The sequence below is a fragment of the Alosa sapidissima genome, chromosome 11 (genome assembly GCF_018492685.1).
Source record: "Alosa sapidissima isolate fAloSap1 chromosome 11, fAloSap1.pri, whole genome shotgun sequence".
Taxonomy (NCBI): domain Eukaryota; kingdom Metazoa; phylum Chordata; class Actinopteri; order Clupeiformes; family Clupeidae; genus Alosa; species Alosa sapidissima.
In genome coordinates, this window is record NC_055967.1 from 8,811,950 (window position 1) to 8,824,704 (window position 12,755).

Genomic DNA, 12,755 nt, shown 5'->3' on the forward strand with positions numbered 1-12,755 from the left:
TTTTTGAACGAAATGGTTGGTAATTAGTACGTTTACGATACATCTTCAAAGTAAAAGTTATTAAATATGAAAATGACGTGAAAATGATCACAGAAAAGCTGTGAGTTTGCTCTGATGGGATGGGAAATACCTGCCGGTGAATGATAAGCTCTACCTTTCATGAGTGACCTTAATTCGCTCATCGTTTGAGGACTGCTGTTCGTCATCCTTCTCCCGGAAGTACTCATCCAAGCATTGCTCCTCAAACTCATACAGGGTCTTTAGCTCTTCACCGACCAGGATCAGCTCTGGGAAGACACACACACACACACACACACACACACGTTAGAGAAACAAGTATAACCTTGGTGACACACACGGGAGAGAATCGACTGTGACATCAGTTACACTTCCAAAAACAGAACTACTTTTGATTTGTCTCAATAGAACTCCAGACTTCAGCTGACTCCTGAATCAGGGTGACTGGCTGCTATTCTATCAGTTGGTGTATTTCCATGTTTGCATTCAAGCAGTCATAGGGAGCAATCGTGTGATTTAGCTAGAAGAATGGAAGGATAATGAAAATAAATTGATGATGTCTGATGATAATCAGAAACAATTCCAACTAATGACAACCAATTTAATTGACTTAAAAATGATAACGAATTTAGTTCCTTTAAAGGTGCCATGTGTAAGAATTGAGGTAAAAATATCCAAAAAATTAGCTACACGCATCAAAAGAATGAGAAGAAATAAGGGTGATGATGTCATTAAAAAAATGACAAGGTATAGTGCTGCAGAGATATCAACCTGAATTAGCATGCTAAATTACTAGCCACAGCCCGACAGGTGTCATAATACCAGTTTCGGCCATAGGAGGTGGTATGCAGGCAACATAACCACCAGCCAAACTGCAATACACACGTCTCGGTTGTTACTCTAGGGTAGACCAACTCACTTTATGGAGGTATACTGCCCCATCTTTTATGGAATGTGGAGTATGAATTGATTTTTTGGCGTTTTTAGCTTTTTTTTTTAATTACGAAACTAGACACTCTAACACACCTTATATGTGATTTAGGGAACTCTGTGATGAATGGAAATGAAATATATGACGATCGAAAACTCATGAAAACGCACAATCTGGACATTTTATCATAACTTGGTTGCCGCTTTGGGTCGAATCAGTGACGCATGCACGTCAGCTCAAAACCAGGCCATTTTTGTGGGTCTATCACTAGGTGGCAGTCTCGCCAGGTCACTTCCCGGAAACTTTACAGGCTTATTTCATAAAAAGACGTTATATCTCCATTTCTAGAAAAAAACAGCGATTTTGATGAAAACTAGCCACTGTTTAGCTTGGAATTTCTCAGGAACAGAGGCGTGTAGAAATACACGGTTTGCACCCACTGAGAGCTTAAAGTCTCACCTTTCAAACGAGCCATTGTATGTGTTCATAGCTATAACACAGAATATGCTGTGGCTGTACAAAAATCGTCAACAATGGTCTAGATTGCTGGCACTCTAGGACAAAGCTTCCGAAAACAGCTTGGCATTCAATGAGTTAAAAGCTTGTTGAATAGGTTTGATACCTACAGCGGACTACCTTTGTAAAACAATAAAAACCTTGCATAGTTGATATTAGACATAAGGCTTGCCTAAGGTCTGCCTTACCGTAACTTTTTACTTGCATAAAACACTGTCCTGCGGTTTATACACAATGTGGCTAATACACGGGAAATTACTGTATACTGCACATTAACGCAGCAGAGGTGGTGAATAAGGGAAAGGTAGACCCACTGAGGCCCTTGTCCTTCTCGTCTAGCTCCCCCTCCTGCTTCTTGTTGCAGCGGCGGCAGCAGACCCTCTTGAAGAAGATGTAGAGGTGGCTGAGGAAGATGAGGGGAGGCGGCATGATGGGCCGGTCGTGGAAGGTCATGATCAGCTGGTAGCGCTGAAACTTCCACACCTGATTGGAGATGGATTTCACCTCGAAGAACGTGTTACTGTGGTGAGAGGAAATCAATGTCATGCAACTTTTAACATATACAGTACTAATTCCAGAAGAATCATCTGTCCTTAGTCTAGGCGTATGGACATTTCTCCCTGTCAACTGGATAATGTACCTGAATTCAGTTGACAAAGAGGGGAGGTATTCTGCAGGTCGACTTTGCAAAAATGTACGTTTACGTTTTTTCTATTGGTGTTTTATTTGAATGAACGTAATGTTACGGTATTTCCACACTCTCAGTCTCGACAAAGAAGAAGTTAAATGATAAATGGACTGCTTTTACTGTATATAGCGCTTTTTTCGACTCCTGCAAGTACCCAAAGTGCTTTACATTGTCATGCCTCACATTTACCCATTCACACACACACACTGATGGAGGAGGCTGCCATGCAAGGCACCAACCTGTTCCTCAGGAGCACTAGGGTTAAGTGTCTTGGTCAAGGGCACTTCGACAGGGTCAGGAGGAGTTGGGCTCGAACCAGCAACCTTCCAGTTGCTGGATTACTCCTTTGCCTCCTGAGCCACTGCCACCCACAGTGATGTTTTTAATAAGAACAACACCAAATGAACAAACTAACGCTGTCTGGGATAACTAATGCCTGCACATCACACTCACTTGAACACAGCAATGAGTAAGTTGACCAGAAGGATGTTGGCCACCAGTAGGTAGCAGGCCATGATGGCGGGGGTCAGCCAGGCTCCGGGGATACAAGGAGGGAGCTTCTTCCCATCCTCATCATAGAGGTTATCTCCACAGGGGGCTTGAGACAGAGTACAGGATAAACCCAGCATGATTACACAACAATGCAACATTTACATATGCAGGAAATTGCATATTGCAATTAAAATTCAAGATTTCCAATTTAAATTGATTGCTGAATAGGGTTGCAAAGGGGCGGAACATTTCCAGAAATTTTCATGGGAAGTTAAGCTAGGGAATTTTGGGAATATTCCAAATTGGATACCTTGATGGAAATTATGAGAATTAATGGGAATTTACGTGAATTAACTGGGAGTTTTAGGTAATTCATACAAACTGCCTCATATACAGCACAAACATAAATATAAACATGTTGTTTTATAATAAGCAATATGATTTAGTTTGTATTTTCGCTAAGCTTGTTCACTGGCCAAAACAGCAGAAGATTTTTTTCATTGATGGAAACTGCAATAACATTTAAAATCAAGCTTGACTGTTGAACAGACTAAATCTTTGAAAAGACTACACAAAAAATAATGATTAAAGAAATATAAAGTCATAACTCTACTCACGGTTTATTTCCATTGCGTAGACTGTGAAGCAAGTTTCCAATGCAGCAGAAATGTGAAAAAGATAGAGAAATCAGGTGGTCTATCAGAAAGTGCATTAGGAGCACAGCATGCTTCTGTCATTGAGAGGGTACACCATAGTTGCGCATTACAGTATCCAATGATGCATAAGATTAGCTTATGCATCATATGGGGCCCCATGGATACTGCATGTATGGTCGAATGCTTTTTCTCTTCCTCCCAATGAGAGACAAGATACATTGGTGGGTTTCATTCTATTTTACTTTGCTGAAGGGTGGATGATCGTCAGCGCATTGAGACAACACACAGGAACTCAAACAGTGTCCACCACAATGTGAAGGACTACAGATGACGATTACATAAATTGTTACAGTTGACTGTATTTCCCGGTATTGCGTCACAGACCAAATGGAAGCTGAATCTGTTCACTTTCTGATTTCAGATTGTGAAATTATGTCATGCTTTCTTTCAGTTTTCTTGTGTAGTAGATGTGACCTCTTTACCGGAAAATACTGAAAAACAGTAACCATGCTCATATATTGCAGTGTGACAGGTTATCATACTCCCAATGTATGCTTCAACTGCAGATAGGACTGTTGCATATTTATGTCAATGGAGGGCGCTCGAGCACAATAAAGTAGACTGCTACAAGCAGAGCCATTGACATGTGCCAAACGTCTGAAGACATGACTTAATTACAGCCTGTTTAAACCCAAGTCAAACATATAGGAGGAACTTTTCCATACGTTGCAGTTTAACCTCAGAACTGCAGCCAAGTTTCAACCACAACCCACAGTACCAGAGTCACACTGAGCAAAAAAGCCATGGAGGAACTGGTAGATGAATCAAACTCCCAGTTCTGGCACTTTGATAGATTTAAACTGGATAAAGCAGTGGTTATATGTCCATCTCAGTATGCATATGACTGGGAGTATTTTTGCCATGTTTCCCAGTGCTATATAGAGATGAATACAGAGCACACACACACACAACATACCACTCAAGACAGAGAAATTGATACCAATCATCCACCCTTCGAAATAAAAGGAAACAAGAAAATCTTACTATCAATTTTAGTCTTACGGTCAATCGAGTCCGCAAACACCTCCCCATAGATCATCCAGTAGGGCATGTAGAAGATGTTCCTGGCCAACCGCCAGGTGGGCTCCTCGTCCGGGTGCAGGATGGCCTGACGCGCCACCCCAAAACTCATCAGCACCACCAGCATGATCACCACGAAGTACAGCATGTCAATCATCTGCAAAACACACACACACACACACACACACACGCACACGCTGGTATGTGCACATATGGTATTGCTTAATGGCTACAAAGGAAATTCCTTTAGTACGAGTAGGCCAGGGTGGGGAGGGATAGTAATTTATCCAAGAGAGACAAGTTTATATCACTTCAGAAATGACTATAATGCCATAATCACATAATCACATATTGAGAAAAACATAATAATAGCATTGGCACACTTACCATTTTCCCGATCATCATGACGTAAGGGCCCAGGTATTTGTTGACTCCGAAGATGTCAAGGACCCTGATGTACCAGAAGATGATGTCGACACAGTAGACGACGCGGCCATAACCCAAGTAGGGTTCACTCTGAAGCCGCATCAGCAGGCCGATCAGGAAGGTGGAGATGGCAAACAGGTCTGTGACGTTCCAGTAGTCTTCCAGCCACACGTTAATCTTCTGCTTCAGCTTCCCCGGCTCCGACATCAGGATCTACAGAGCGGAGCACCGCAGGCAGAGGTCAAGCAGCCGTGTGGGGCAGCCGTGGCTTACTGGTTAGGGCTTCAGACTTGTAGCCGGAGGGTTGCCAGTCCGAACCCTGACCAGTAGGAACGGCTGAAGTGCCCTTGAGCAAGGCACCTAACCCCTCACTGCTCCCCGAGCGCCGCTGTTGTTGCAGGCAGCTCACTGCGCCGGGATTAGTGTGTGCTTCACCTCACTGTGTGTTCACTGTGTGCTGAGTGTGTTTCACTAATTCACGGATTGGGATAAATGCAGAGACCAAATTTCCCTCACGGGATCAAAAGAGTATATATACTTACAGTATACTTAAGCAGAGGTGTGGAGTGGACAGTAATGGGCTTCGGCTGTCCAGAATTATATTTCCAAAAGATTTAATCTTATTCTGTTTCATAGTTTTACAGAGCCCAGTTTGAACTTGGTTCTTCATCTCCTAGAGAACTAAGGCAACAGGGACCTTGAGAGAGAGAGAGAGAGTGTGTGTGTGTGTGTGTGTGTGTGAGTGTGTGTGTCAGCTCGACTCTCTCTAACCTGTCTGACTTTCTCCAGTCCCAGAGTGATGATATAAGAGATGACGATCCACTCCTGTAAACACGGCCATCGCTCCATCTTCACCAGGATGATGTAGTTGTACAGCATCAAGTAGGCAAGGTAGGCTATCTGCACACACACACACACACAGATAAATGTTTCAGATGCATTCCAGCATGTTGTCTGTATTCATAGCACTTTTGTCTGGTATTTTGTATTTTGTTTTCACATGACATTGAAATAACATTCAAATTATTTTTGTTTACGATTTTTTTGCCTTGAGATGACCTGAAGACAGAGTACACTCACAGTGTTGAACCAGAACTTGGTGAAAGGGGCATTGTAGAACTCATAGATCTTCTTCCCGATGGGGATCCTTCTCACATGTTTGCTGCCATCTTCTTCGTCTTTCTTGGACACCGTGTCAGCATCCTGTCAGACAAAACACACACACACACACACACACACACACACACACACACACACACTGTCCAAAATGAGTGTTCTTCGAGGTTGGCATAGTGTTAGACTAGAGGTCCATTTGTTTGGTAATGTTACATTTGCAGTTTAAGAGATGAGGCCAACAGGAGATTATCCTGAAACTAAACAGATTAGCGGCCATGCAGACCACTAATATTTGGGAGAGCGACGAGGACGGATGGATGTTCCGTTGTGTGCCACACTGCTCTGCTGCGCTCGGCCAGGCAGCGTGTCAACATCTCTTTCTCTGCAGACTCACAACAACAACAACAACTAAAAATCTAGAACTTTTGATGTGTTTCTTCCGCCAGCTGTTCACAGCTATGCGTCTATGATTCACAATAAGCCCGAAATAACAGATAAAAGATTATTTATCTCTCTTGATGCATAGGCACCATCTGAATGAATGGCACGATAGGTTTCAAATAAAGAAAAAAATAACACTGGCTCTTTGCTGACAGGCCAGAGGATGATGATTTGGCTATGACCCATGAAGATGCTGATGGCATTATTGGACTTTTTTGGAACTGAAATCCGTACTGAAATGTTTAATGTGCATGCTTCTATGTCATCTGTCTGTACAAAGTGGCCCTTTGCACGGTTTGTTATGGTCTATGAGAAGTTGACCATTCCTGTGTGTGTGTGTGTGTGTGTGTGTGTGTGCGTGTGTGCGTGTGTGTTACCTTGCCGGATTTGTTCTCGTCATCCTTGTCCTTGTCCTGTTCCCCAGAGCCATGGTGGGAGACGTCATCTCCGATCCGGAAGTCCAGCAGCAGAATGGATGGGGGGAAGATGATCCCGAAGATCACCTGGACACATTTCACACCACAGGAAAACATCATGTGATGTATTCTACATTATGTGCCATAATTGTAGTTATTTCATCCACAATTATGACTTTAGTTCAGAAATGTTTGAACTTGTACTACATTGTGTGCCGAGACACTTAATAAATCCTAATAAATGTTCTGCAGTAAAACCAAGTGATTTGTGTAAAATGATTTGAGTTGTACTAGCCAGGCATTATGACCCTCCCTCCAACAATTCATGCTATATGATGCTGAAATAAAAATGTGAATGTTGTGTTATTCTCTACCCAATAGATTGTTATAAATCCAAACAGCAGTTACTCATCTTTATATTCAAAATTCTGCAGAGGTTGGATGCCACCCAAAAATACATTTCATTCTGCTACATTACTCCCTTGTTCGTATTTGAAAAGTGCATTTGTAAGATGACAATTACAATTTAACTGTGCAGATAGTATGTCTTGGAAAGAAATCTGTGCATGAGAGTACAAGGGTACAGCCCGCAAATCAAAAAACGATGAGTACTGGGTGCTGGACAGAAAAGCCCATGCATGTAAAAGAACGTTGAGTCCGCACACTAGAATCTGCGCCTTAGTGTTTTTTAATGGTGTATCATGTATAATGGTGTATTCTTTTACTTGGAAAGAAATCTGCCCACCTCCCCAAATGTTTCCTGTAATGGCCAATACATTCATTACAACAATTCCAAGTGATTTGTGGGAAATTATTTGAATTATCAGTGATAATATTTGCCCTTGCCACTGTAAACATTATTATGACCGCCGCACAGCGAAGCTCTTTCTCTTTCGTTCTTTAAACTTCTGCTATAATGCGTTCTTCAGCGCTGCACCTTGATGCCCGGGTTCTTGCCCATCCGGAGCGTGCCCATCCACATGTCGGTGAGGAGCATCTGGCTGCAGGTGTGCGCGATGAAGTCGCGGTGCTTGGCGGCCACGGCCAGCTTCAGGCAGGTGGAGTTGCTCCAGTTCCTCAGCTCGTAGGTGAGTAGCTTCATGGCTATCTGCTCGTCGTGCTTGTAGGACTGGTCCAGCAGCTCGTACGCCAGCTGCCCAAACTCCCTGAGACACAGAGGGAGAAGACGTGGCACAGGGGTTAGGCCTTTGCACTTTAACTTAATATACTTATACTGACGGAAAAGTCTAGGTAGCAGGGACAGCTATTTGAGAGGCTGCATGAGAGATTCTATTATTCCTTCTGTAAAGACTGTTTGGGTTAAAATTGTGTTGGGTTGACTACTTAAGTTGTTATACAATATTTGGATGGCTATTTTTATTCATAAAGAAAACATGTTCTTTATTCAGATTAAGTGTTGTGAATTTTTGTGCAGTCCACTGGTAGTGTTTAGTGAACTAATGCCATCGGTGTGTAAAGTATTTTGAGTGCTTGGAGGAGTAGAAAAGCACTATATAAATGCAGTCCATTTACCATTAGTAAAGTAACATTACGCCTATTGTTCACTTGTAGTGCACCTAAAACTTTACTACTTTTACACCTTAAAAATACTTTACGTATAATATAATGAACTAAAAGGTGTAGCCTACTATAAGTATATAACTAGTATCTTCACTAGTTTACAGTATAGTTCTCACTACTTCAGAGTTCACTATTATTAACTGAAAGTGGGCCAATATACTGTAGTCTGAAGAAGTATTAACATAGTGCATTTACAAGTATACCACAAGCACATTTATACTGATAAACTTACTACACCTAGTAAACTTGGGAATTACACTTCAACTGCACTTAAGTTTACTTAATAAAATTAACTTTAAGTATACCTTTTTTGGTAAGGGTACATTGATGTTGATTACATACTCACCTTTCTCATAAAGAGAGTAATTTGCCTAAATGGAATGTTCAATTTAACGTACCTTTTTGATCAAAGACAGCAATAACTTCTCACTTATTGCATTTGGGCTACACAGCATGGAGAAAATAGCTAGACCCTACATCTCACAAGCGCTACATTGGGTAGTCTGTCTGCCTTGTCTATGTTTCTTTAAAATGACAAAGGGGAATGTCAAGTGGATAGAACATGCCTTATATGAGGAATATTTCGTATACAGTATGCAGAGTATGATGTGCAACAAACAATGAGGGGAGAAATTAGGAATAGCAGCTCCTAAACAAAGAAACCCACACTAAGTTACATCTACATTCTTACAAACTAATCGCATTGACTGTATTTTCCCCGTCACACTCACTTGGAGTTGTTATCAAGGTTCTGAGAGATGTCGTCCACCAGTTCACTCGCGGAGCACTCGTGGGCCATGCCTTTATACAGCTTACAGGCCACTAGCGCCTTGGCCATGGCCTCCTCCCCCCTCTGCCACAGGAACAGCGCCATCTTCTGGCGCTTCATCAGCACTGCCCACACCATCAGCTCGTGGAATGGGAACGGAAAGCGGCTGACCTCTGGGTCGTCCACATCGATCTCCAACTCATCCTCTTTCTTCTTCTTGGCCTTTTTCTTACCTTTACCTCTTGGTTCGTCATCCTAGTCGGGCGAGGGAGGTATTAATCAGGTATTGCTCTTACAATTCTATCAGTTAATTAAGATGCATTTTACAGATGAGAACTAATAGCTGCATTACACATTGCTAAAAAGTTTTTAAAGATGACAGGCTATTAGAGGGTGATGGTAGAGATCTTATATGCCCAAAACTATTATTATACTTTTATAGTTCATAGTTCATTATGCTGAACTAAACATTAAATTAGTAGGCTATTAACTCACAAGGTACCAAATGCTGTTGTTCATTAGCCTACAGTTACAACAACATTAAACACATAAACAACAACACTGAATAAGTCAAATGTAATTACCTCCATTCCCAGGAGTTTGAGGGCCTTTGGCTGTGGAAAAACAGTAAGAAGCACCTGTTAACAGCAGTCATATTTTTAAAGGTAGAGACAAACTGGTATAAAATTTGACAGCAGTTGGGTGAGGGAGAATGGGCCTCCTACCCGTTTGAGCCCATAAAGGAGGTTGTAGAGGGCACGGAAGCCCTTTCGGGTGTATTTGCAACGATATGCCCCGCCCATCAGATACTCCACCACTAATCCAATGTCAATCAAAGTGATGTTGTAATCTGGGGGGAGGTTCCCCTAAAGTAACAAGGAAATCATCATCAGGTAAATGACCAGCAGTGAAGATGGCAAGCAGTCTATTAATGCTAGTGTTGGAAAACACAGACAATCCAAGTCTAGCGAAAACTGTCCAATTGACTAAATCTATTTCACTAAGAGGGTTGTACAAATAGGCTAAGCAAACTAACAAGAACAGATGAACTGACTAAACCCCTCTCACTGAGAAGGCTGTACAAACAGCAATAAAGTACTTGGCTTGTTGATAATCATTGTGAGTGTTCAGACAGTTTTCAGCTGCCAACTAATGACTACTCTCCACAGTTATCATTAGATTGACCCCCACTCTCACCTTTTTAACATCTCTTACAATCGCATGCAATGTGTTCGGAGGTCCCAGTCTCTGTTGACAAAAAAGAATACAATCTAATGAGTTACAGTAATACAGTATCTTGGACACAACATAACACAATGGAGTCAATAAATTGACTCCAGAAAGACACATTAATGACAGTTTTTTAAAGGCCAGCATTTTTGATGCTGGGGACCAGAAAAGGTGAATCTGTCTCAATGTAGAAGTCAAGTGTCTGATCCTATGGGAAGAGGTGAGTCTCTCTAGAGACATGAGTCTCTCTGATCTTACTGGAGGAGGTGAAACTCTCTGAGGAACTGAATCCCTCTGATCTTACTGGAGGAGGTGAATCCCTCTGAGGAGATGAATCTCTCCGGGGAGCTGAGCCTCTGATCTTACTGGAGGAGGTGAATCTCTCTGAAAAGCTGAGTCTCTCTGATCTTACTGGAGGAGGTGAAACTCTCTGAGGAGATGAATCTCTCTGATCTTACTGGAGGAGGTGAACCTCTCTGAGGAGGTAAATCTCTCTGAGAAGCTGAGTCTCTCTGATATTACTGGAGGAGAAGGTGAAGTGAACGTACTGTGTTGTAGAGCTCCTCTAGCCTCGGAATGGTGAGGAAGTGGTGGATGTTTACTCCGTTTTCAATCAGGAGCTTCACAAAGTCCACCCTGTCCAGTACCAGAGCGTCCATCATGGCCTGCTCCAGTGAGTTCACCTGGGGGGACAGTCATAGCACTTTGAGCAACACACAGATGTACACCCAATGCGACACACAAACACGTACACATACACACACGCACGCACGCACACACATATATACACAAACACACACATATATACACACACACACACACACACACACACTCCCTCTCTCTCCACCAGTCCCCCTTTACCCAGTTGAGCAGTTCCAGTTTCCTGGGGTCAGTCTCCTCAGGGGGCTCAGGCTTCTTGGTCTTCCCTCCTTTGCCCCTCTTGCCCCGGCCCTTGGTCTTGACCTGGGGGCTCTTGGGCTTCTCCTGGGGAGCGGTGTTCACACATGCTAGCGCACTGGCAGGCTAGGGACACACGCAGAGAAATGAATCACACATTGCCCTGCCATATCATGATAATACAGTATACTGTAGTATTATGCAAGCAATAACTTAATGACTTAATTTAGAAAATGACACATATGAACTTTAGTACCGGTAATCGCATCAGTACTAGGAACTTTAGTACTGTCACTAGTAGTAATAGCATAACACCTCCTATTGTTTGAAGTGAAAGAGCGCTCTAACATTCCACTAATACTGTATTATTCCTAGTAACATGTTATATTTCCAAAGGTGTGATATCACTATAACTTTTTGGCAAAGGTGTGATATCCCGATAGCTACTTGGTCAGGTGTGATATATCTATAGCCATAGCTTCACAAGTTTAAAACACTCTTCTTTTTGGTAAATAACAGTAATGCTGCTCACTGGGAGGTTATGTCCATAGACGAAAATCTGATTGCGTGCAATATCCACCCTGTTCCAGGCAAGCGCCAGACTCAACTGGTCTGGGGCAGAGGCATTGGTGCCTGGGTACAAAACAGGAGAAATGGATAAACAGATAAACAGAACCCCAGCCCCCACAAGTTTATACACATACACCCACCTTTCTCTCTCTCTCTCTCTCTCTCTCTCTCTCTCTCTCTCTCTTCAAGCACACAGACACAGACACACACACACACACACACACACACACACACACACACACCACATAAGTCCATAGACACCATAGTTATATTAATCATAAAAGATATGGTGTACAGATATGTCTCTTGTATATTTTTTTTTATTTTAAAATACCTGAATATGCTGTTATGTTCATGAACTCAAGACCCCAGACATTTTAACATGATCACCATATTCTGTTTAATCTCGTCTGACCAATATTTTCCCTTACTTTCCCAGACAGATTGATAACCTTAGCGGCTAACCACATACAATACCAGGATACTAATGTGACCAGAGTGTGTGGCCTACCTTTGAGCAGAGCTGTGAGAATGGCCATCTCAATGTCCTGCTGGCCCTCCGAACCCAAGCGAAACACTGTGATCTGCACACCACCAAGGGCAGAAGGTCACAAGGGCAATTAGGACGGTTCTAAGGGATCACCACTGACAGAGGGCCCCCAGAGAGCCCCCCCGATAATAATATTATTGGGGGCCCCAGAATTATTGTCTGTCATAGGGCCCAAATTTTTAGCAGCACCCCTGGCTGTAGCACAGGGCTACTGTCTAGTCAGCTTTCAAGGTGATGTGTTATGATGATATATTTTTGCCATTTATGGTTATTCCTGTGCTAGTCATTATTAAATTAATTGAATTGAATGGCTATAATGTATGATATATCCATATATGATATATCATTTTAATATATAGATGTAAAATGAATAATTGA

General features: G+C 42.4%; 1 protein-coding gene across 1 annotated transcript in view; it reads right to left on the minus strand.

Moving 5' to 3' along the window:
* Positions 1-12,755, minus strand: part of LOC121723448 (transient receptor potential cation channel subfamily M member 1) — a 35,788-nt gene that overhangs the window by 3,538 nt on the left and 19,495 nt on the right. The window contains exons 9-26 of the mRNA XM_042109124.1: positions 12,339-12,411; positions 11,790-11,890; positions 11,222-11,383; positions 10,909-11,043; positions 10,328-10,378; positions 9,856-9,996; positions 9,715-9,744; positions 9,093-9,385; positions 7,718-7,946; positions 6,742-6,867; positions 5,888-6,010; positions 5,579-5,707; positions 4,769-5,020; positions 4,364-4,538; positions 3,263-3,283; positions 2,607-2,751; positions 1,780-1,985; positions 155-287 (exon numbers count right to left, since the gene is read on the minus strand). Coding sequence (XP_041965058.1) covers positions 155-287; positions 1,780-1,985; positions 2,607-2,751; positions 3,263-3,283; positions 4,364-4,538; positions 4,769-5,020; positions 5,579-5,707; positions 5,888-6,010; positions 6,742-6,867; positions 7,718-7,946; positions 9,093-9,385; positions 9,715-9,744; positions 9,856-9,996; positions 10,328-10,378; positions 10,909-11,043; positions 11,222-11,383; positions 11,790-11,890; positions 12,339-12,411 — 2,525 coding nt within the window. The remainder of the gene's footprint in view (positions 1-154; positions 288-1,779; positions 1,986-2,606; positions 2,752-3,262; positions 3,284-4,363; positions 4,539-4,768; positions 5,021-5,578; positions 5,708-5,887; positions 6,011-6,741; positions 6,868-7,717; positions 7,947-9,092; positions 9,386-9,714; positions 9,745-9,855; positions 9,997-10,327; positions 10,379-10,908; positions 11,044-11,221; positions 11,384-11,789; positions 11,891-12,338; positions 12,412-12,755) is intronic.